The sequence below is a fragment of the Vanellus vanellus genome (assembly GCF_965231255.1).
Source record: "Vanellus vanellus genome assembly, chromosome: 20".
NCBI lineage: Eukaryota > Metazoa > Chordata > Aves > Charadriiformes > Charadriidae > Vanellus > Vanellus vanellus.
This window is the reverse complement of record NC_138925.1, coordinates 8,193,586-8,215,753: the sequence shown is the minus strand read 5'-3', so window position 1 is coordinate 8,215,753 and position 22,168 is coordinate 8,193,586. Positions and strand designations below refer to the sequence as shown.

At 43.0% G+C, this 22,168-nt stretch overlaps 1 protein-coding gene across 1 annotated transcript in view; it reads right to left on the bottom strand.

Moving 5' to 3' along the window:
* The window catches only part of SKI (SKI proto-oncogene), a 115,086-nt gene extending 100,417 nt beyond the window's left edge, over nt 1–14,669 (bottom strand). The window contains exons 1-2 of the mRNA XM_082493433.1: nt 14,581–14,669; nt 13,556–14,477 (exon numbers count right to left, since the gene is read on the bottom strand). Of these exons, the coding sequence (XP_082349559.1) occupies nt 13,556–14,467 (912 nt within the window). The 5' untranslated portion in view covers nt 14,468–14,477; nt 14,581–14,669. The remainder of the gene's footprint in view (nt 1–13,555; nt 14,478–14,580) is intronic.
* Nucleotides 14,670–22,168: the final 7,499 nt, after the last annotated feature.

Genomic DNA, 22,168 nt, shown 5'->3' with positions numbered 1-22,168 from the left:
AACTTAACTGCAATCAAATTACACGCAGCTAATACTGATGTGAGCAACTGAAGAATCAGTGCCATTTTTACCTTCAGATCTCAGAAAGAAGAGGGTAGATCATAACAATGTATCTCACTGAGCTCACGACTGTTGTGGAAGTTGGTATCACATCAGTTGACAGCACATTCCATTCACAGACATTGATAAGGTGATTTTATTTTTACCTCAACTTGAATCTTAAAAAAAAAAAAAAAAAAGATAAAATCCATCCTTTATCTCATTTTTAAAAGGTTCTGTAAGTCTTTGAAACATTAATATTCTCTCTAACAAAGACAGCAGCTGCTCTGCCAGTCTGTGACATGGATGGTTTTGTTAAAAGGTTTTCATGTGGTTTTTTTTTTTTTTCCAGTTCAGTGTGCTTTGCATATGAAACAGGACATTTCCCCACCCTCCACCCCCATTCCCTCCTAATCCAGAAGGGACCTTACTTCCTCCCTCTCAGACAAGCAGCTCATTCAGCAAAAGGGAAATCCCAAGATGCACTCGGGCAAGAAGCCTACAGAAGGAGCTTGGAAAAAAAAACAAACAAACAAACAAAAAACACACAACACCAAATCAAACAAAAACGCCACAAAAAAAAAAAAAAAAAAAAGAGCTACCAGTGTGTCCCAAACAGCAGAAAGAGAAGCAACTGAGCCGGTAATTAGGAACTTACTTCTGCAAATTACTACTTTAGGAGACAGATCTGCCATGCCAGTCATTTGAAAGGTTTTTCCAGGATACCAATTCAGTTTTGGCCCTACAGTAATATAACCCACAGAACTGCAGTTCTCCTCTGCCAAAACAGAAATTACAGAAAGCCAGTTTGGAGAATCTTTTACATGATTACTGAGATAGATTTAGTGGGGTGAATTTGGACCAAGTCAATTGTTACTTTGCAATTATAATCTAAAGCAAAATTTGTTTCTGTTTTTAAAATGAAAACAAAAATCAAGCAACCTTTTCTTAGTTAAGAAATTTATTTGAAACAGGATCCATGTATCTCCGTAGTTCTCTTCCCTGAGACCTAATGCTCATTTTGTGACATCCAAACTGTCTGCAGCAATTAGTTCTGATGACACAAGGGATTATGATTTTGACTGAGGGAGCAAAAACACTCAAAAGGCGGGGGGGGGGGGGTCTAATTAAAGATATTTATTTTTTTTCAAGGAAAAAAACACACATACAAAAAATAGAGCAACTTCAGTGAAAGGGTTTTCACATCTGTCAAGATGGGATCCAGCTGCTCTTTAAGGAGAACATGAATGAACATCCCTCTTGGAAACAAAGGAATCTATGAAGTTTCGTTAGTGTGAATCTACTGAAATAAAATCAAATTACAATAAAAGAAAACCGCACCAATAAATTAGTCCAGCTAATGAGGGCAAACGTGATAAATGTTTAGAAACCCTTATAAAATTTAAATTATAAATTTGCAAGAGTAGAATTTAAATGTAGAAATAGACTTCCGAAAACACAACCTCCACCAAAACCCCATTACTCTAAATTTTCACCCGTAAAATCTCAGCAGAATTTGACCCTCAAATTATAACCAGTGAATTAAAACCGGCTACATTCAGAAGCTATGACAAGCGATTTCCACTCTAAGACACGTTTTGAAAAACTTGGATCAAGTCCATTGACTTGACTGAAGTCAAACCACAGAGCAAAATGTTGCCTCAATGACTTTCCCTGAATTAAAGCAAGGCGTAAGGTCCAATTTTCAAAGGGTCCTTTTCAAAGAAGCTCCTATTTCTTCCATGCGCTTGAATCAGTTCCTGGCATGGTCTGCATGGCAGCACAACTACACTGATGTCAAATGGATTATTCTTACTGCATACCAGGCAAAATAAGCCGATTAAAGACTCTCAAGGTCTAGACCACAGTCATTTAAAATAGTATCTCTTTTCTATAACGGTAAAAGTTGAACCTCATCTATGCATCTATAAATACATAGATACACCTCTACACACTAAAGCAATTCAGTAGCAATGTAACGAAAGCTGTGGCGGTTTACACAATACTCGGTAACGACACCAGGGGAAGATATTCCTGCTGTTAACTTCCGCACATGCTGTCCCCTCCGTTTGGGCTAGTTACAGCTTCTCCTATAGCTACACTTGAACTGATGAAGCTTTACAAACTAAACCGAAATCAAGTGAAACAAAGAGAACACTGCAACTCTTCCTTAGCAATTTCTGCCTCATTGACTCATTTTGGTTTTCAGAGAGTGTCTGTCCTCTCGTTCATAGAATTTGGAAGCTGCTGTCAGAAAAAACGGAGTCAGTTGTGCACCGCAGCACAGAAACTACAGGTGAGGCAAGAATCCGCAGGCCGCTAGTGCTGGTAATCCGCCTGAAACGTGAAACCACGGCTCATACTCCAGCTCCTTCCTACTCTTCCAGTGTAGTGTGCATGTGTCGCCTGACTGGGAAAAAGATATGTAACATTTTTCATCCTGAGCACTGAACTGCTAAACTCCAAATAAAGCGAAGCGTGAAGATCTGTACAAATGCAAATGTCCCAAATGCCAAGACTAACATTTCTAAAACCTAATTCAACTCTTTCATTTCTTAGCTGCAGGCCGTTTACTGCCACTCCTTTTTTCCACCCAAACAAAAGACGAAAGGGATGACTCAAAGCAACTTGAATTTCAAGCTAAAGCCACAAAGCACTGAATGCCTGATCTTTAATATTAAACAGGTGTGCAGATGATATTCATTCAAGCCTCATCATCATGGCTACGTTAATTGTTAAAAAAACGCAAAAAGACTAAATTTACTTAAAAGACATATGGATAAGTTAAACAACGCTATAAATAATGATGCAAGTCAAACGGTAAATACGAGCAAATAGTAGATACAGCACCACCAACGCCCTCTGCCCCTTTCTCCCTCCAAATCACTAATTTGATTATATAAAATTGTGTGAATGCAAAGAAAAAATTATAGAAAATAAAATGTAAAATTATGTAATAATAAAAATACTTTTTTCCTTCAGAATTTAGTAATGTCACGCACACAATCTTTGCTCTAGAATCAACAGGGCTGAAGAAGGGCCAACGAATGCACTATTAAAAAGATTTTCACATAAATATGTTTCTAGAAATTAGGTTCTTAGAAAAGGAACTAATTTGCTATGCTGTGAGGACCAAGGCCTTTGAACAGTAGTTCTACATATCCACTGAATAGGATAATAGAGCACTTGACACCACTTCAGCACTTATATCACTATCTACTGCTGAACACGGTCCAAAGATTATTTGGCTTCACCGGTTTTGCAAAAAACTACACTGTTGTGGCAAAAAAAAAAAGAAAGGCAAAAAGCCAAACAACACTAAATCTTTGGATATATTAGCGCAAGGACCCATTCTATGGCATGTTTCTTATTAGTGAATGAACGGGAACAAAGAAATATCAATAATGGACCTAATGCTGCAGTCTGTACTCTTTTGAATCTGATTTACTTCTCACAGCAGCTCTGCACCACTCTAAATACATTTATTTCAAAGGAATATTTCTAAATCATAGCAGCATGGGTGAGATAATTCACAACCACTGAATAAACTGAAACTGCTAGTGGGGAGTTAAGAATGGCAAATTCTTTTCTTTTTTTTTTTTTTTTTTTTTCCCTTGAATGACACTCCATTATCTTTCAAGTCAGATAAATTTCTCATCTGTGGAATGATGGCACTTTAGAAAAGCATGCTTAACATATAATTTCACGAGAAAGTCTTAATAACAGAAGTGTAAATCTGAAATCCATTAAATCAATGAAGGTTACTGAAATCAGACCATATTGTAGCCTTAATATTGTGTATTTTCTGCCTTTGCAGCCCGTTACGCTGTATACAAGCTATAAAACTTATTTTACTGCTATAAATATGTAAACCTGAACGATGTTGAGGATCTAGGGTTTGGGGTTTGTTTTTTTTTTAAGAACCTTTTCAAAAAGCATAGGACTTACAGAAATTTAATACTTACAGAGGGCTTTTTAACTATTTAAAGTAATTCACTGCTTCTAATTGGTACTACTACGATCTGTTCTAGTAAGCAGCAGGATCCCTGCGTAATCTGTATTTTTCAATACTCAGCAGAATTCATTTTGTTAGCTAGATGCTGAAAACAGCACCTACAAGCGTTATGTATGCAGTCCAAGATACACGGCACTCCAGTATTACATAATATTAGAAATAAAATTACTATCATGATCCCATTTCTGCCATCTGACCTGCACGGACAGCTCTTTAGATCTGTGCAGCTCCCCCCCTGAAATCGATACGGGTTGTGTGTACAGGTCAGCTGCCAGGTTTCGGGCTGCAGGACACAGTCACACAAATAGCCTCATCCAGAAGTTCACACTTAAGCAAAAAGTTACTTTGGCCTCTTCAAGTTCAATAAGCGCACTTGACTGCAGTAGCTTTCTTCTCCTCTGTTAAGCGACACGAACCAGCTTAATTTTGCTGAAAAGCAGCAGGAAGTTTTTACTAGATGGTCAGAGATCACCAAGAGCAGCATTACAGAAATATTTTAGGCGCTTTTTCTTCGCTGACAGAATTGGGAAGGCTCACCCTCATCATCTTCTGTTTAATGGTAATAAGGGCAGCAAATTCTTATAAAAGGAAAAAATCTAAAGATTGAAAGAAGAAAGGTGGTATTATTGCTGATTTTAACAGTACCACTGGCACATAACACTAATGCAGATATGCATTAAAAATTCTACAGACCCCTCGCCAGAAGGGTGCCCAGCCTGAGCGCCCGGCTGATTCGACTCGGGCGTGAGGAATCGGAGCCTGCGACACAGGTAGGGCAGGAAGGGGAGGGGGGAGGGGACTCCATAAAAACGCAGGCCATGACAGTGAAAAGATATGAAACGGTTTTTCTTCCAACCCTAACAGATGTTGTCCAATTAAGGATGCAAATAAATCACCCTCTGCATTGCGAGTCAGAAAACACACACATAAAAGCTTTCTAAATACATTTCAGTTTAAACTTGCATAATTCTCCCAGTGGAGAAATCATCTTCAACTTATGTAATGCTTAGAAAGAGACATTATTACATACAATTCTGCGCCGCTAAGAAAAAAGGAAGACACATTCTAGAAAAGAGGTGCACCCACACACAATTAATTATCTGGGTGTGGAGGGAACAGAGGGGAAAAGCTGTAACAGGGATGCAAAGACCAGAGGCCGCGGTTTCCACAGAGACTGGACTGTAACCAAGCTCAAGGGGCTGCTCCCCTTCCACCAGCCAGAACTGTCTGTTATACTTAACCCAGACTTCCTAACACTTGATATCCTGTCTGCTATTTCAATGCCCTTACTCAATGTTTCAGACAGACATTACACAAACTGGCTGGTGAAAAGGGTTGAGAAACCAAGAAGCAATCCAAGTCAATGACCTTATTCTATAAAATGATACCATTGACTGAACAGAGGATGAAGAACAAAGCACAGGGGTACGTGTCTTCCGAATACATCACTGACATCTTCTGTAGCAAAAGACAAGCACTAGGCTGTATCTTATTTTGTTAACTTTGCTGGTTTTAATCCTTAAAGCCTAAGCAATTTTTGTGCTTCCAGTGCAACTGATTCTCATACCAAAACAGAAACAGCTTCAATTTAAAAACAAACAAGCAAAAAACCCCACCAAAAAAGAAAAAAACCAACACAAAACCAGAAAACCAAACAGAAAAGTCACATTTTCTACAAAGCATGTGCAAAGGTAACTGTACATAAATCAATAAACGACAAAGCCAGAAACCAAGTTATTGATTAGCTCCTCTCCTGTTTATCTCCGGTATACAGAATGATGCTGCAATTTTTACGTATACACAGATTCTCTATTCTCATGTACATTTTCCGTGACTTTTTAAATAAGACTGTTAAAACAAGTAAAGACTACTTAACGTGAGTAAGGGTGGCAGGACCCGTCTCATTTAGCAGAACATATGACTATGCAGCTTATCAGGTTGTTTTAATATGCATCCACCGCTTGGAGAAGCCCAATTTTATGTGATAGCAACCAAACCATAGACGGAGCCAATGATAAGAACTCCACACACGGGAATTCCCATTGGCTTCCAGAAGAGCTCTGTCCATGAAACACTGACAGGATCAGAGCTCGAATTTGTATCAGTGTTTTTGTTACCTCATCCAACCAAAAGTGAAGGCCAAATAATTAGCTCAGTGCAGAGGGGCCCATCTCCTCCAGCCAGCAGGAGTGCCCCACACCCACAAAACAGGCACACTCAAAGAACTGCACCTGATACAATCTGGAGGCCAAGTTTATGGTCCTCAAATTTGCATCAGAAATAAAGGCTGGCCCTTATCCCAGCTTTAGATGTATTTCCTCATCAGTAAAAAAATAAAATAAAATAAATAAAAATTGACAAATCCTAAATACAGGAGTAAAAAATTCCACCCTGTTAGAGATCTACTGCAACCTTAAAACCCAATCTCGCACGTAGCGACCAACAGACAAAATCCTTTCAGTCTGAAGCCAGCCCCAGTTGCAGAAACTATTGCCCCATTCAGTAAGGTCTGACAGGATCAGAGCATCATCAAACGTCTATGAAACCAAAACCTCATTAACGAGCAAAATAAAAATACTGCAGTAGCGGAACTACAGGTTCTGCTCTCAGCTTTAGCACAGTCCTGTAAACACCAGGTAAGGCCACAAACTTAGTCAAGCTGCTTTGTCTCCACATCAGTATATTCTGGTTCAGAATCTGTCCCTCTACTCTATGACTGCAAGTGCTGCCAGTCAACACACAGGAAGAAGTCTGACACATATACAAGTCTTCTGTGGTTTGCGGGTGAACTGGTTCCAATTACTATGCCGGCTGATTCCTTGAGTGAGAACTGTAGAACTAGCCCCAAAGCCCCAAACCTTCAAATTAACCTCGTATGTTCCAGAAGATATGGGAACAGGCGATTTTAGTAATAATCTGAGTTTCAATCTCTACACTGACAATGAAATGTAAAAGACATACAAGATTACACAAGGTGTAAATGAGGAAGATAAGGGACCAGAGCACATTTTCTCAGAGCAAACTTGTTTCTCTGTAATCATTTTCCAAGAACACATACTGACTGTATTACAGACTGAGAATGGAATAGCATTAAAAGAAGTGGTGCAGATTTATTAGTGTAAATTATTACCCAGATTCAGAAAGCATATGCAAACAAATTAGATATTATCTAATAAAATGTATCATTAACACACATACTATAATTGAAAAATTTAAAAACAAAAAGATGTTATATTACTACATTTTGAAGTAATGCTTCCTGTACTTTAAGATCAATTTGAATTAAGTGCTCTATGGCCACTCAGCTAAAATAGATTAGCCTAGTAATTGACAGTATTCCATCAATAGATTCTCCACAATTCAGTCTAAGTTACTTTTGTCTAAGCTCCAATTTGTTTCCAAGAACCCACTGTTGTATTTAGCGTAACTGTTCCATGACAGTTCCCTTTAAGTAAGATTTACAGTGTCAAGTTCAAAGTTCACTTTTAAAAAAAAGAAAACAAAACCAACACAGCCGTACAACCATGTTAGAATTCAAATATATTTTCTGAGTAAAGTACTGCACACATTGAGACACAATTCTTTGTGCGATGGCAAAGCAGTTTGGCCAGCTAAGCCAGCAATGTGAGTTCCAATCATCAGTTATCACCAGTAATAGGCAGTCAGCCCACTCCTTACTGTAGTCAGTACCATTCAAAACCCTTACTTTTGGCAAAATAAATTCGCTAGTAGATGAAAATAACATGAGTTTCCAATAAGAACAGACAACGCATCTCTTTAGATACCCAAATCTTGCTTGGGCTCAACCACCTAGACATAGCCCCAAAGCTCCCCATGTTCTAGCAGCATTCAGAAACAAGGAAGGTGTAGATAAGGTACAAGTGGCTGCCAGAATTTTAACCACTGCGTTGTCTAGACATGCTCCGAGCAGCCTCATACAGACGCCTCCAGATGCTTTTACAACACTGATCTAAACGCGCCTCTCAGCAAGTGAAAACACACCCTCATTGGTCAGTCAGCTCAAGCGAGCGATAACCGTGTTCATATCCTGGCAGAGAGACCAGGTGTTAGGCTCCTAACGCATCCAAAAAATAAACTGTGTTTACATGCATCTTCAAAGCATGCTACTGTTTGGGCAGAACATACGCCCAAGCCCGAAACCAGAGCAATGGAGAGGCAAGTGAGACAGCTCAGACAATGAAGGGAGAGGCAGATGTTTAAATGTCTTAGGCAGTGATTTTCAAAAGAAGAGATTGCATATAATTCCCTCCCTAATTCAAGAGGACTGAATTCAGGAACTTAGGAACTATTCTGGGGCAACAGAGCACCATAGTTGACTCAACATCATTAGATCATTATTTGCAGCATATTCTTTGTCTAACACACATGCACGTACCTGCTTCTTTGTTCTTGATCTACAACATCTGTAAAACTGTTTGCATGCTTGGGAAAAAAGTGCTGATGTCTGCTTAAACACTGACATCTCCTCAGGTACACAAGATCTTGTTTAAGTGTGGTATTATTTTTGAAGTTGAACTTTGAAGCTGTAGAAGGATTCTGAACTAAACTACTGCCTCGAGACTTCAACATTTTTGTTTTAGGGACTTCCAAATTTTTACTGGAGAATCTCTAAAATAATTCCTGAACATCAGGTAAGAGAACAAATTACTTCATTGTTCCATGGAAAAAAGCAACCGAACCCTTAGTTCTTAGGCAGAATTTTCCAAGAGTATTTATCAAGTCAGATTGTACCAAACAGAATCAATCCATCCAGCGGTCTGAACACCACCGCCTGTGAATAAATTCAGAATCTCTCTACTATACCTACCATGGGATATATATTATTAACAAATAAAGAACATTACTGCTGCCAGAAGGCAAGAGTTAAGGATACAGAAAGAGAAAGATACACACTCTAGCTCCACTACTGCAGCATTTCAGGTGGCCATAAAGCACAGCACAGCACCTAAAAGTCCACAGCTACCCTCCAACTCAGTCAGTACTGCGCTATTTCACTTTCAGCAATTTTTGTTCTTTGATTTGGCTGCACACTTGACCTGGCTAAACCTCACTCCAGCTGAGAAAGCTGCATGTTGTGGCAGCGCTGGGTTGGTAGGCATTGTGAAATAAAGTGGGAGGCCTTATGTGCTCATTTGTGTGTCAGTACCCAGAATGCTGCTTCTAGCTTCCAGCTACTTCATAGAAGTGCTGCTGGGACTTGAACCGTGGGAACACTGCAGTGCTAGCGTGTGTGGGTGTGTTCACACGTGTGCAAGGAAAGCTCTCTTATTCTCTTAGTGTCTGATCACATACAGTTTTGCTAAAAGTACAGATGTCTGGCACACAGGTAGGAAATATGAAAGCACTGTCAAACGTTGCTCGGTTCAATATTTAAAAAAGAAAAAAAAAGGGTTCAAAAGAGACAGAGTCGAACCCACCCTCCCTTACTGGAAATAGCAACCACCAAAGCCTTCAGGCCTGCTTTTTGAACTAATTCAATCATAGTGGAGGCATACTGATGTTAAGAAACCAGAGAGCTGTCAGTCACACAGAAGTGGAAAGAGAGCGTGAGAGACACACCAAAGTCACATCCATACCAGCAAGCGAACACTCAATATGCACCAGTGCTGAGCTCAAGAAAAAGGCTTTGGCATTGTGATGGATTTCTAGGACCCTGTTTTGCAACACTGTCAGATTATGCACATTTTAGATTTCTAGAAATACCCCCGAATGTAATGGCTGTGCTCCATGCCAATAATGTTGGATGAAGTGAGAGACAGGTAGGGAAACAGGACACCCACTCAAATAAAAGCTGTGTTGGTGCATGGAGATTTTGAAAGACCAGAGAGAAAACAAAGCAGAGAACCTGCCACGAGCATGCAGAAGGTGGAAAACCTAGTGAAGGATACAAACAAAGGGCAATGGAGAAGTTATCATATGGCTCAAGAAAAGAAAGAGCTTTTGGAAGCAGCAGGAAGGTGGAGAATCTTATGGGAGGTCAATCACTCATCCAAGGATGAACAGGAGGATGAACTCTCTTCTAAAAAAAAAAAAAATCAAAATTTTAGAAGAGAAAAAGGAACGTGGCTGAGGCCTCTATGGTTCCTGCTCTAGTGGAGGCTTCAACTGTCATCACTTCTTCCAGCTTTTTGTTAGGACCCTTTGCGGACTTCATACAGATCTAGCCAAAAGCTTCTTCTGCAAGTGGCAAGACCAGGCAACACACATCTTGTTCAACCAACCAGGTTGCCTGAGAGACAATGTATCTGCATGTATGTATCCATCCCTCGATACAGATACATAGATATGCACAATGGATACTTCATGCATATAGAAATATATGTTGGGAATGAAGTATCTAGGTAAAGCTATGCTTTGTAGCAATGTTTTAAAACCACACAAAGGGAAATAAGGAAAGGGGGGGGGGAAGAGAGACAGGAAAAAAAGGCAGTTTTACCAGTATGCTAAATCTGCAACGGGGGCTTGTGCCAACCCAGCTCCTCCGTTTAAGTCAGACCCTTAAAAGGCAGAGCTGTGCTGGCAGAAATCTACATGCCTCATCACATAAACCTCATGAAGACACACCAAAAGGTCAAAAAAACTCACTGCTGCTTAAACAACCATAAAAATAGTCATATGCATCCCATGCTACCAACATACTGAGTCCCAGGGAAAACACAACACACAAAGCAACGTGTACACACACATACATAAGTAAATCAGGAAACTGATAAAAAGCCCACTCTTGCAAGCAGAAGACCAAATATCTGACACAGCAAATTATGGAACGCTACACACACAACCACCTCTGTATAAAACAAAGCAAAGCTATGCAGAGATCTACATCAAAAAGGAAGACCACCACAAAGACACATATGCTTCACCCTTTCATCCAGAGACAGACAGACACACAAAACCCACGCAGACTGACAGTAATTAACACAAACACACAGAAGCAGACCTGGGACCATCCTTTCATTTCCTTACTAGGCTTCTAAACTTTACTCCTATGTTACTTGCCCCTGGCCACAGTCTACCAATCTTAGAGCCTGATTAAATCTCTCCGTAATTATCTGCACACACTGCTACAGCACAAATGACCTTAGCATATGATATCCGTTGGCTAAGCCCAATGGAAAAAGACTTCAGAAAAAGGAAGGATAAGCGTACAAAACTCTGCCAGCACTGTCAGGGGCTCCTCAAGACTGCACCACATTAACAGAATAGCTCTGAGGACAGCTCAAAAGCCTTGAAACTTAAGCCCAGTTCTGCATAGGATGTATGATAAAGTGTTCTTTTTTTCCCTCTTCCCCATCATTTAGGCACACGCTTACCACTCTGTGCCTCCCCACCAAACTCCTTGCCACCTGCCAAATGAAGCCATGCAGGAGACTTAAAATTTTATGATGATGGAATTTTGGCAAAATTTTCTGAGAAATAGATGGCCACAGTTTCCGTACATAGTTTTTGGCTTCCACTATTCGGTATCTTGAACTCACCCTGCAAGAAGTGCTGCATGCAGATTTTAGAAGCTGGGGGAAGAGTGCTTGCCATGTTCTGAACTAAGACCTATTAAAGGGTCACCAAAAAGTCTTTTCTTGTTCTCCACCTGCAACCTCACCTGGGGTGCTGGATAAATCATACAACACAACAGAATGCCATAAAAGCCTTGTAAGAAAAGGAAAGCACACTTCTACTAACATTCATTTTAATTAAACTCTGGAAACAACCAAGCCAGGGACACAGTACCTTTCTGGAGCAAGAATGTGGAGATTTCTTAATTCTGCTTCCCAAACGAAGCGTGCCCTAGAAAATTAATTTCCCCACATGAAAAATGCTTCCACTTTCAGCGCCGTATTCTCCTCTCGCAGACATTCATATACATGTGCCCCCACCATTCCATCTTAGCACATGACTGACGGAGAATAGACAAGCCATTAAAAACACATCCACCTCCAACCACGGAGATAATGTGGCTCATTACAGCCTAGCTTTGTCACAGCAGTTCTGACACTCAAGCGGGAGGAAAAGGAGGGGTGAGGACAAGGATTGAAGCGGGGGCTAAGCACAAGACCAGGAGGGAAACTGCAACTTGAACGAGTGAGACTCTACTCCTTCATCAAAAACAGCAGAGGCAAATGAAATGGGTTAACTAGGCCTCTTAGGCTGGCTGTAGGAATTACCGCATTGTTTGTACAGGGTATTTTAGAAACCCTGGGTTTTGTTTGGGTATTTTTGTTGCTTTTTTCCATAAATAAAAGCTTCATTTAAGTCTGTGTATGTCTGTCCCTTTAAACAGGTATTTGGTAAGTCAATAAAGAATTTTACTGAACATTCTCAGTGGGTTTTAAATGTTGCTTCTCTTTTTGAGGCTTGTGTCATTGCCCTTCCACTCCAGCCACATAAAACCAAATAAAAGTTCAGAAATCTCCGACAGATGAGGCAGAATCCAACCAACACACCTGCAGCATAAAACTCAGTAGGCAAGAGTTTGTTTTAACCTTGTACTGGGGGGGGGGGGGGGGGGGCAAAGGAGCGGGAAGCGAATTGCTCATCCCACAGCCAACTGCACCACCGCCAGTGAGCCAGACATCCTGGTGTCTGTAAGCGAGTCCTCAAGGCCTTGTGGCACTGCTGCCCATTGATCAGAACTGGTGCCAGATGCCAAGGCAGCCTCCCACCCACACACCAGGGATTCTGGGATCTAAAGGCTGCTCAGACTGAAAGAAAAACAAAACACACCTAAAAAAAAAAAAATGTGCTTTAGCTGTCTGGCTCAGCACAGCATGGCATACCCTAAGAAGCTGCTGCAGCTGGCCCTAGACAGATTCATTTACTGAATGTATACATAATCCAATATACAAAAGCCTGTCTGGTGGGGAGATTCAGACTCCACAGGGATACTCTAAAAGCAGGGACTTCTCCATTCATGTTCCACGCGCTTAATCTGAACACCAGTAACCTGCATTACTGTCAGGATTTTTTCTTAGCAGCCACATTTTATTCCAATACAAACATTTAGACAATTTAGCCCCCACCTCCATCCCTGGTGGCATGCAGTCGAGCAGAAAATTGTATACATTTGCACCTCGAGTGATCAGTAACTGTTATTTTTTTCTGGTTTCTTTCTTGTCTTGACCCCTAACCAAAGCTCTAAAAGACCCGAAATCACATAGTTCCTGCTAAAGTCTGGGGTAGCGTGATGGGTTTCAAAGATCAGCTTCCATGTACAATAAGATATGCAAACCCACATATATAATTTAAACAAACTCAACTACCGTGGTCAGAACACAACCGGAGAAAAAAGGTGCCATCTCAAACACTGCTCGTCTACATTAACACACACGTGGTGAGAATTAAGAACACGATTAGATTGCTAAATGACTCAAAGGAAAAGCAGCTGGTAACAAATCGGGTATATCCGTGGATGTCACCGAAATTATAGAAAATTCCTTTTCTTGTTCTCCCCCCACCCCCTTTAAAATTAAAGGCATCACTTACCCTGGGAGCTTTCCTCTTGTATTTGTTGTTATAGTCAAATTTTTCTTTCATTTCATCTAAGAGCTGGCCCAGTCTAGCTTTCTCCTCTTTCCCAGTGTAATCCTGGCTGAGGAGGATATAGGATCTCCAGTTTGCAGAGTCAAAGCCCCAGTGGCAAGTCCTGTTTTCCAGAGATTTGTGAGAGTGGACCACAAATTTGTGAGGTGGGTACATAAGCCTGCAGTCCAAGCACTGGATGCAGGCTGCGCTAGGGTTACTGTAAAGCTCTGGCACCAAGAGTCCCTTACACTTCCCAAAGCACTCATGATACACCTTGAAGCTCTTCTCTGTAAGCTCCAGCTCAATTGTGCTAGAGAATTCCTTCTTGCAGTGGGGAGGATAGGTGCCACCATAAAGCAGGGCGTTACAAAGCCTCTCAGCATCAGTTTTAGTGATGAGCCCGCAGGAAGGAGCGGAGAAGGGCAGGATGCCCATGACTTTGAGGATTTCCAGCTGGTCAGCAGTGCATCTGGAGCAGTAAATATGTAGCTCATCACACACCGAATTAATCTGCTGCAGGGAGAAGTCCCTGAGCACCGAGTTCAGGATCTGGGGCAAGCAAAGCCGCTTTTCTCCACCCACCACGAAGCAGGAGATGGTTTCCCCTTCCAGGATGGTCTCGCACCTCTCTGTGGATCTGTCCGAGGGCATGAAGAAGGGACCAGGCATTACCGGAGGAGGCTGGATAGGGGGCAGATGCAGTACGGGTTCTGCTGGGTCTTTGCCATTGTCTTTCTTGTACATCTCCTGTGCCCATCGTGCTGAGAAAGCAGCAGGGCCACCCAGAGAGCTCATAGAGCTCAGATGAAACTGTTCCAAGGTCTTCTGCAGTCCTGGATGAGGCTGGAAGCTGCTTCTACTTACAGTCTCCATTTTTTAGTTTCTATTCCCAAAACAAACAACGAAAATCCCCAGTTATCTTCCACCCTGGTACAAATCCACTTAAGGGATTTTTATTTTTTTTAAGAAAAAATAAAACAACCCACCCTTGTTTTTTTCTCCTTCCCACTCAGGTTTAACAATCCACTAACGAATAAGAAATAAATCCTTTTGTATGCGTCTCTCTCTTCTTTCTTTTCTCTTGATTGGTTACAATTTCAAAACCTCCAAGTCTCCAAGCTGCCCCGATGGAGCACAGAGTCACGCCAAAAAGAGGTCTTCATCCGAGCACTCACCCCCTCAGCCAACCCCCCCCCGGCAAACCAATCCCGCCTCCCACACCTCCACCACACACACACTCACTCACACTCACACACCACCCACAGAAATACAAAAAGTCTGTGCCACGCTCCGAGAACCAGGGGCTCAAATATGTTCTGGCGGCTGCTGCTTCTCTGCAGTAATCACCCTTCTGTCCATATCCACCGAAGGGAAGACGCGGGGGAGGAAAGTAAAAAGCAGGAGGAGGAAGAAAGCTTGGTCTGTGGAAGGGAACAACGCAGAAGAAAAGGAAAAGGCCCAAATCTCTGGCACTTCCAAAACGGCGCGGGGGCTTCGACGGGCGATAAGCAGGCTCCCTTCCCCCTCGCGGTCCCTCAGCTTGATCTGGGAGGACTCCTCGTCTCTCGGTTCGCCTTTCTTCCCTTATTTCTCTCGGTCTTCTCGGCGTGCCGTGGGGAGCCGCGGTAACAGAGCGCACATCCTCCCAGCTCCTCTTTCCAGCAGAGACTGAGAGTGCCTGAGAGCTGAGCTAATGCAGGCTGGCTCAGCCTCCCTCACTCCTCCTCCTCCTCCTCCTCCTCCTCCTCCTCCTCCTCCTCCTCCCCCCCTCTGTTTGTTGGTGTCTGCCTCAGTCATTGAATCCCAGCCAAGAATGTGACCAACTCCCCAGGCCGGGCTCTTCCAGGAACAGCGGCCGCCTCCCCCCTCCGCTCCGCGCCGCGCTGCCGCACAGGCCGGCGCGCAGCACGGCCCCGGGCGGCAGCCGGGGTAAATTGCTGGGTTCACGGACCGCCGCGCCGCCGAGGAGGGGCGGTAGGGCGAGGGCTTTTTTTCTCTGCCCGCTTTCTTTTCGGGCAGTGGTAAAAAGGGAACAGGGGAAAACGCGCCTGCCTCGCGCTCGCACGCACGCGGAGTGCCAGCACAGCACACAAAACCTGCTAAGTTCAACTTTGAGCGCACGCCCCTCTCTCTGAGCAGAAACCGCCCGCGTACGAAGCCGATTTTGGGCCGAAACCAGCACATCCCCGGGCGCCGCGCACCCGGTCTGCCCAGCGCCCCGCGCACAGCCGGGCCCCGCTCTCCACACGCGTCACACGCCCCGCTCGCAGGCGACGCCCCGGCGCCTTTAACACGTGGAAGGGGCGTGAGGCACAACCGCTGTGCAGGCGGCAGGGGAGCTCCCCGCGCCCGCACTGAAGTGGTCAGGCCAGAAACGCGGGGTCAGGCCAGGAAAGCCCGCGTTTGCCGCAACCGCGGGTAACCGGGACCGCCGCGGGGGAGGCCGGGGCGGGCGGCCGCAGGGCCCGCGCGCACGGCGCGCCCGGAGACGAGCGCCCCCTGCCGAGCCAGACGCGCCCGCAGAGGCCGGGGCTCCCCGCGCGCCGCCCGCAGAGCAGCTCCGCACCGCCGCCGCCGCTAAAACACCATTATTAATGTTGTTGCATTAAAACATGACCAGTAATGCAACAGTGACTTAAAGCACTAGTCGCAGTATACGATCCTGCTACGCTGAGTGACGCAGGAATGGCGCATTCGGATAGTCTCTTCTGAAAGAGTTCGCCATGACAGCATAAAAGCAGAAAACCCAAGTAGAACGGGACAGAGCCAAATCCCCAAACACTGTAAAAGAGCAAGCAGGAAAAAACAGGCTGCGATTTACTCAGAATCAACGTAACGGGGCAGGGAACACAGCGAGCTCTGCGATTTTAGTTGCATTTTTATAGCCTGAAATCCCACCCAGAGTAAAGGGAAGAGGTGTCACAGTTGCAGAAGAGCTTTGATCTCGCAACTAAACCAGCGTTTCTCGGGAGGAACCCACTCTCAACCCCCCGACCTGAACAGAGGAGGCAAGGGCCGCACACGGCTCCAAGTCATCGGTTGTGTCTTCATGCGCCCAGAGAAGGCACTTAGAGAATCTTTACCAAGTGGCTTTATTACAGAAAGCCATTGGGGGCAAGAAGTGCCCTTAAAGTTTCTGTATAAGGCACATGAATTGCCTGATCCACCAGTGGAATTTTCAGACATTACCACAAGAGCAAGGTCGAAAGATGTCATCAAACAATCCATGCCGTACAGTCCTTGTTGAGTCCTGATGCGAAGAGGTTACCGCATCAAGAGAAAGCAGGGCTAGGAATGGTCTTCACTGAGTAGGAGGGTATCTAAAAGGTTTTAGTTAAGAGTAATTTTCAATAATATCCTTCAGAAACTGTGTGTGGCACCTTTTGATAATATGAAGGACATCTATGACGTTCCATTGTCTCCAAACCAAAGGGTGTGCTTTGTCAGAAAGAAAAGCCTTCCACCATTCAGGCTCATCTTAGAAAGGTTCCAGCTACGCCAAGGCAGAAGAACCAGACACGCAGTGAACTTCATTGTGGATGTGACAATCGAACTGTCACCAAAGGTACTCAGATACAACAGCCAACAGCAGCAGAATAATTCCCTAGGTGGATTTAGTCCCCTTTCAGTCATTATTTTTTTAAATTCACTAAAATAAAAATGACCAGATATACTCAAACATCATGTACGGAGTTCCTGATTCTCTTAAAGAACGCAATTAAAGCTTGCAGGAAGTTTGGACAGTAATGGAGAAGCTTCTTAGCTCTGGAAGCTGGTTGGTTGTTTTCTTTTTCACATCCCCTCTCCTTTACCCTTTAGAAAGAAAGGACAGTAGGAACTGCAGTTCATTGTCAGAGATGCCATTTTCCCTTCCAAACAACTCTTTTGTGCAAGTCAATCACTGGATCGTGCAACAGATTGTTTACGGGTGGAATTCAGAAACGGAATTCCTGAAGCAGAGGGGTCTACCAAAAAGACAGGAAGGATGGTCTTGTGGTTAAGACAGAAAACTCGGGACATCTGGGGTCTATTCCCAGATCTCCCACAGACTTCCTGTTGCCTTGGGCAAGTTGTTTCGTCTCTCTCTGCCTCAGTTTCTGTATCTGCAATATCCAGATGGTGACCAATGAGAGCGGCAGCTTCTGAACCTGAATTCATGACGGGACAGAAACAAATTTTCAACTCGTGCAGTAACAATACAGTAAAACTTCCATTTCTTTACATCACACAGACTCTGCAGAATTAAACAGCAGCAGGGCAGGAGAGGGGGGAGCGACGGGAGCTGTCATTTGGGATTAGGGTGGCAGTGGCTTCTGAAGTCTCTGCCTCCCCTAATGACGGACTGTGAGTGCTGCACATCTTAAAATCATTCTAATCTTTCCCCCAGTAACTCTTTGTCTTGCTCCAGCTCCAAAGCCCTCTAGCTGGAGAAAGGAGAGGGGAAAAATATCTCGGAGGAAGGGCCCTAACACCACAGTGTTTTTCTCACTCTCTCCCTCTTCTCCTCCCCCTCTCCATTGGCTTCAAGGCCAACAGCTCCTGGAACACAAACACTCTTGTAAACTTCTGAACCACACAGCCCTATGGTGGGTGGGTGTTTGCTCCCTGCCTGCCAGTTCCAATCCACCCACAGATTCCAAAGGCCCAGAACAAAAAGCAGACTCCATTTTCCATATTTAACAGGCAATTCGTTTCCCTCCCCATCGCCTTCATTTGCAGAACTCAGTGCCTCTCACAAGTACCGTGTCCCACCTTTTACACGTTCCCCAAGGGGAGGGTATCACCTTTATGTATATTTTTTTATAGGTGTAATAAAAGTATATTCTAAATGAATTCACCCCAGTCCCCCTCTGGTTTTAGCTGCCTGCTTCGTCAGGAAGAACTGGGGATTATCAAAGACTGTGCTGCGTATTGCAGCTATTTGACAAACTGTTTGGGAAGGGCCTGCTGCGACGATTGTGAAGAAGGAAAGTAAGTGAAAAATAAAAGCATGGGTGCAAATGCGACACACTAAAATTTCTACTGTAGCTCACGTTAGACAGTAAATTCGTTACAGCAGTGAAGATCTAATTCCTCCGTGTTTGTATCGTACATATTCATTGCTAATTGTGACATTCTGGCACTGAAGTAAAACAATTCCTGCATGACCAGGTTATTTGCTTCCCTCCTTTCCTTTAGAGACCATCTGCTAAAGGTCATAATTTTCATTGATCATTTCCCTTACAGTGAAACCGGGGAATGCTAAACTATCCAGAACCCACAGAACAAGGTTTCAAACTCTCTGTTAAAATAAGACATATCTGAGAGTCGGTCGGTCTTTTTCAATCAAATATTTCAATTTTTCATCCACACACAGATTCAGCTTACAGAAAATTATTTCACAAATATGTACCAACTTATCTTTTTGGCTAAAACAACTTTTGAAATGTTTATTTTTAAAAAGACCACATTTTTTTCATACGTGTTTCTCTTAGAAAGGTACTGAAATAAGCGCATTTTAAACCATCTAAAAAGTCACAAGAAAAAAAAAGTTTCATGAATCAGTCATATTTAAGATGAAACAAAAAAAAATTTCACTGTCTGAGAAGGTCAGCAATGGACTCACATCAACAAAAGTGTTCTCTTTTTTTAATTAATGGAAAAATCAACTATTTACACAACACCTTTCAGGCCAAAGAGCTCAGTGAGGTGGCTGGGACTTCTAGGGTATTTACCAGCTATCAAGTCCTACCGTTTTCTAGGTGAGCTTTGGGATGCTGCACAGCCTCAAAAGTCTACTCCCTATACTACACTTCATACAGACTGGTTACAGGTTTGATTTACATACTAATAGCTCGTTTATACGGTTATTTTAGGCTTTTACTGTGCTCCAAGTAGTGGCGAGATCTATTCTGGGAGCAGTAAAAACAAAATTGGTAATTATGAGACTGTAAGTGGGGAGGTGGTATATAGGTAGATGTAAAACTTTCTGAAATTACTAAATTATGTGAGTGGGCAGTTGGTGAAGATTTCTTAAGATAATCTTGGATAACAGGGTAAGTGGGAGGTCATTCCAGTGGGGAATTCCACCCTCATAAAAGCACATGGGAAGCAGAGCTGGAACTGAATCTGGGTTCTTCTGGCGTTCCCAAGGCACCCTCTGTGAATCTTACTGCAGTGTTCTGGCTACAGGGAAAAACAGTCGTCACTATTTGGATCAATAAGCTAATGAGCTCAGGGTTTAGTGATCACTTTCTCTTCAAAAAGCCGTTCAGCATTTAGAAAGTTACTAACAGGAGAACAGCAGTGTGTTTCACTTACTGTCTCTAGCCTGATTCAAACAGCAGCAAAACCAAGTAAGCGGAATTTTTTCACTTGCCTGATGGCACAGAACAATATCCACTTCACTGCGCTGTCCTACTCTGCAGCCCTTTCCACCAGCCCCTCCCTGGCTACAGGAACACACACCTTATCATTTACTGGACTTAATCCTTTCTCTTGTTGGGAGAAAGTATGGATGATTCTAGCTTCCAAAATCCACCTGTGGAAGTATGTTAGACAGTTACTGAGTGTTTGTACTAACTACCACCTTCTAAGGCCCACATGCTGTCTCAGTGCTATTGCAATGAACTTCTGAACAATGGGAAGAAATGCAGTCTTCTTTTCTTTCTTTTTTTCTTTTTTTTTTCCCCCTTCTTTTTTAAGATCCTAACATTGGCTTTATGGCAGTAAAGATCAGACCTAAGCTCTTAACATTAAGCAGCCAAACAATGGTCTTGATTTTTGGTTAGGACATGCAACCAAATCTCTTAGTGATTCCTTAAAGATCTGACTTCAAAGATGTGATTTATAACTCTACATTTAAGGTAACAGTGCTACAAGACAGTAAGAGTCAAAAAAATCTAGGCTCTGCCATTCGCTCCTTTGAGCCAAATTTTGAAGGTGTTATGGTTTAACCATTTAAAAAGGATAATCCAATGCACAGAGCAAGACTGCAACCATGCAGCGAGTTGCCCAGTAGTTTGAAAGTCTTGTAGGGGCCAAATCATGCGAAGACTGAGAACGCACGTCTAGAATGAGGACAGAAAAGCAGAGCTTCCATTTCATACGTTATTTCCATGCCAGCCATGCTATGTGGTTTCAATGAAAATACCCAAGTTGTATATTTTGAACAACAAAGGCTAAGGAGCTACAGGGCTGACCTCTACCACCTGGAAGGCAGAGCCAGCTTGACTGCACCACATACAATCTTCTACAGTTTGAGAGAAACTCAAGACCAAGGAATAAACTGAAGAAAAAATCACAGTGACAGAATTTGGGAATGCTAGAAACGTACTCTGAGGCATATGCACAAAGCAGGCATACTTAAAACAGAAGAGATCTTCTCTTCTTCCCTTTTAGCATCCCTGACCCGGGCATAGATGATAAAGCAATTTCTCTCTAGAATGCTGCTCTTCTCCAGGGTCTTGCCTCTCCTTTCTCTGCCAAACATATTGGTTTACTATCTGATCTTTTCAGTGACAGTAGCCAGATATGCTGTATTTTCTGGGTTTGGTTCAGCTAACTGAGGAGAATCCGATGGATTCAGAAGCCATCATTATTTTCTTAACCCCATTCACAGTTCTCGGTTCCTGTCCAGCTCAGCTCCATAGCCTATCTCCTTCTGTATCTTGTACTTCCTTCCAAAGTACAGAACCTCTTGATCAATATACATCTCCGTATCCCTCTCTATTCCTGATCCACAGAGGATCATAATCTAGGATAAGATTCAGCCTTTAAGGTCAGGTTACAGCAACTGATGCTTTTTGTTCCAGAAGTCCCTAGTGCCGGCCAGGATAGCAGTTATTATGCCAACACAATTCAGCAGGCTATCAAGAACAAAAGCTGTCTGACTCTACTGAACTTAAGAACTGGCTTAAATTGTCACAGAGTTTGACTCCTGGACGTGCACCCATGATTAATACATGTAATGAACATATGACCTGCTTAAAACATGACTTGCTTTCACACCTAAAATTCACATTTAAATTGGAAGAAATCATCAGGCATAGGAAATATAGGAGGTGAAAGGTTGTTAAAAGCACATGAAAGAGCTCTACATCTTTTAGAATTTTTTCGTCCCAAGTTGCCTGGTATGTTGCTCAGGGCTGCCCCTCCCACCCACACACTCTGTACCTACATGCCCCAGTGGACGCTGCCAAACACCTCATTAAAACCAAAAAAAAGGAGACATGCTTGCTACTGCCAATAAAAAAAATTAATTTTCTGGAAAAAAGTCAGAGTGGGGAATACAAGCTAGAACTCTTGGGATTCCCAAAGGAGCTTACAGAATAGTCCTGTTAGGTGAATCAGGGCTGCACACACTTTTTGTCACAGAGAACCTTTCATTTCTCAGCACATCCAGCAATAAGTGAACAAGGCATAGCATACACATCCCACAGAAGAAGAGAATATCAAACCACAGCCTTGTCCCTGTAAAAAGAGCAATGGAACTGTTGCTATCCTTCCTCAGCTTTTCCTCTAGCGGGGTTCTTACACAGGCTACTACCAAATAGTCACTATCACCATTCTAAGGAAGAAAAATCAACACATTTA